At 43.0% G+C, this 2,500-nt stretch overlaps 1 protein-coding gene across 2 annotated transcripts in view; it reads right to left on the reverse strand.

Moving 5' to 3' along the window:
* LOC113805473 (rifampicin phosphotransferase) overlaps window positions 1-2,500 on the reverse strand; it is a 51,593-nt gene that overhangs the window by 18,124 nt on the left and 30,969 nt on the right. For both annotated transcript variants that reach the window (XM_070143945.1, XM_070143946.1), the window contains exons 10-13: window positions 2,402-2,500; window positions 1,693-1,838; window positions 1,306-1,407; window positions 346-507 (exon numbers count right to left, since the gene is read on the reverse strand). The exon at window positions 2,402-2,500 is cut by the window's right edge and continues 94 nt beyond it. In XM_070143945.1, the coding sequence (XP_070000046.1) occupies window positions 346-507; window positions 1,306-1,407; window positions 1,693-1,838; window positions 2,402-2,500 (509 nt within the window). The remainder of the gene's footprint in view (window positions 1-345; window positions 508-1,305; window positions 1,408-1,692; window positions 1,839-2,401) is intronic.

Below are 2,500 nucleotides of genomic sequence, written 5' to 3' on the forward strand. Positions count from 1 at the left end.
GTGTTTCTACTTGTGTGCTTGTGTCTGTGTCTGTGTTTGTCATAATGCTGAACAGAGGTATTCATATGAATAAATGAATATTAGGTTGACTGTAATTTCGCAAGCCCCAAAATGCAGTAAAATAGTCATGGATACATAAAAAGAGTCACATCTGAAGTAATACATGAGTTTTTTAAAGCCATATAGATATATTTCTTACCTAACCTCATCCCAAGAAAATAAACGTCTCGGAAAAATGGAGAGAGGCAGAGAAGGAGGGAGGGAGTAAGGGAGAGAGAAGGGGAAGAGGCAGACAGAGAGACAGACAGACAGACAAGAGGCGGAAGGAGTAAGAGGGTAAAATACCTGCGGTACTCGACGCTCTGAAAGGCGAAGAGGGACGCCCAGCACGCAGCCAGGGCGCGTAGTAGGTTCTCTCCGCCCACGACGCCCAGCTGCGTCTCGTTCTGGCCCGCCGCCGAAGTCTCCTCGCCGTCCTCGCTGCATCCGGACGACCTCACGGCGAATCTGGGTTGCGTTTGAGAGGACTTAGGAGGCATTTTGGGAGGGGAGGAAATGGAAATCAAAAACTCTGGGGAAACTTAGGAGGTCGGAATCAAGGACGATAAGGAACAGTTGCGCCTTTTGCTGAGTGGCTTGACTGCGAGATTCCGCGTATTGCCGAAATTAATGCTGAACTAATTACAGATTTCGAACCATGAACCTATTATTGATTACTGAAGGTGAACATGTGTATAGCCATACAGCTCTATCTATTGGACTGATCACCAAATTAAATATACATACGTATATACAAATATAAAGTACATACATATTTGTATGCGTTTTTATTTGTGTATGTGTTCTAAGAGGTGAAACCTGATTCAGACACATGTTTAACCGGTTATGAACTGGATAAAAAATACAGGTAATATTGTAAGCGTGACTCCTATAAGTAGTATATGTATATGCATACGTATATGTGGGGAAGGGAACTAGGGTCCTCGAGTATTGGGACACAGCTTGGCTCCATACTAACTAGAGTACAATGGATGGTTCTTGGGAGGCAGGCTTTGCTTGTCTGCCTCCTCAAGAGACCTACTGGCATCGTGCCACTCGCGAGAAGTCGACTTCCTTCCCACCCAGCAAACTATATGGTCTGTGAGTTTCATGGGCAGAGTGTTCACTTTAGCCACTGGATGGGAATACGGGTAATCACACTGCTCATGCCCCAGTGGAAACCAATTTTGCACAAACACACACTAGTATGTATATGTATAAATACACGCATACAATCTTTATTTCTATGAAAAAATGTAAGCTCACCTGCGAGACTGGTAGTTTTGTTCGAACGTTTCCTCGAGAGTTTGCCTGAGTGCCTCCGCCACCTTTGGGCAGACGGGCGTTGACCTGAAGCTCTCCACAGCTCTGCCAAAGGATTACACATTTAAAACTTCAACAGTGGAAACATCGATGTATGACCGACAAAATAAGATTCATAGAGTGTGGTATATCATATACTTTCAATATTCTTAATGCGAAGTTTTGCCAGTGGTTGAGATAGAGCAAGTATACCCTTCACAGTTTAAACATTGCATACAGAACTATTTCTCAATAATATGTTTTAAAGTCTTTCACCAAACATTCTCATTCCCCTTCTCTTCTCCATCCCGGCCCCCTTCCACCCCCTACATCTATCCCTACAGACAATACCTGGCGCAAGCATCCTTCAACTGGGCCTGCTGCGAGCACCCGACAGCCTTCTCGACGCCCCTCACCGCTGTCTGCAGTTCCGGGTAGGTCCTTAGCTGCTGCCTCCAAGCTGCCACCGTCACCACCACACCGTCGGGAACTTCATACTATGGTTAGAGTGTGGTTTACAGTGCATTTGCTTGTAAATGCTGTTATGTTTCTTTTTGCATCATGATTTATGGTAGCTATATTTTGACCATTATGTTTTTTCCCTTTCAAAATCAACATCCTTAGTTTTATCAGTTGCTTTCGGTTGTTGATGATCATTATTACCAATGCTATAGTACTATAGGTATGAGAAGCTAGTTTCTTTTTTCATGTACTAAAAATACTGCGTTCATAGTCAAATATGGCTCGATGGGTCGTGACCTTCATAGGGCCGTGGAAGGTTAGCAGAGGGCTCGTGATCCCTAGGATGTTTATACTGTTCTATAATTTGTTAAGTTCTCGTCAGTGTTACCTTAGGGATATAACATGACCCCATGTCTATGCAGAATATTGTATTAAAGTTATATATAGCTTATACAGATTACTGAATACATTTTTTTCTTTTACGACTAAAATTATATAGATACATTATAAACATTTGACAAAGAGTATAAAAATGATGGGAACCACTGCTATATGTGACTATCTTTCGTGCGAACTTATTACGTCTCATTTTACGTACTTCATCATCAGTAATGTCTTTGAGGGACATGAGGAAGGCTAGCGAGGATGCCTTGCCACCCGTCAGACATGTAGCTCGGGTCCGATGATCTATGAGAGG

This window comes from Penaeus vannamei, chromosome 31, assembly GCF_042767895.1.
Source record: "Penaeus vannamei isolate JL-2024 chromosome 31, ASM4276789v1, whole genome shotgun sequence".
Classification (NCBI taxonomy): domain Eukaryota; kingdom Metazoa; phylum Arthropoda; class Malacostraca; order Decapoda; family Penaeidae; genus Penaeus; species Penaeus vannamei.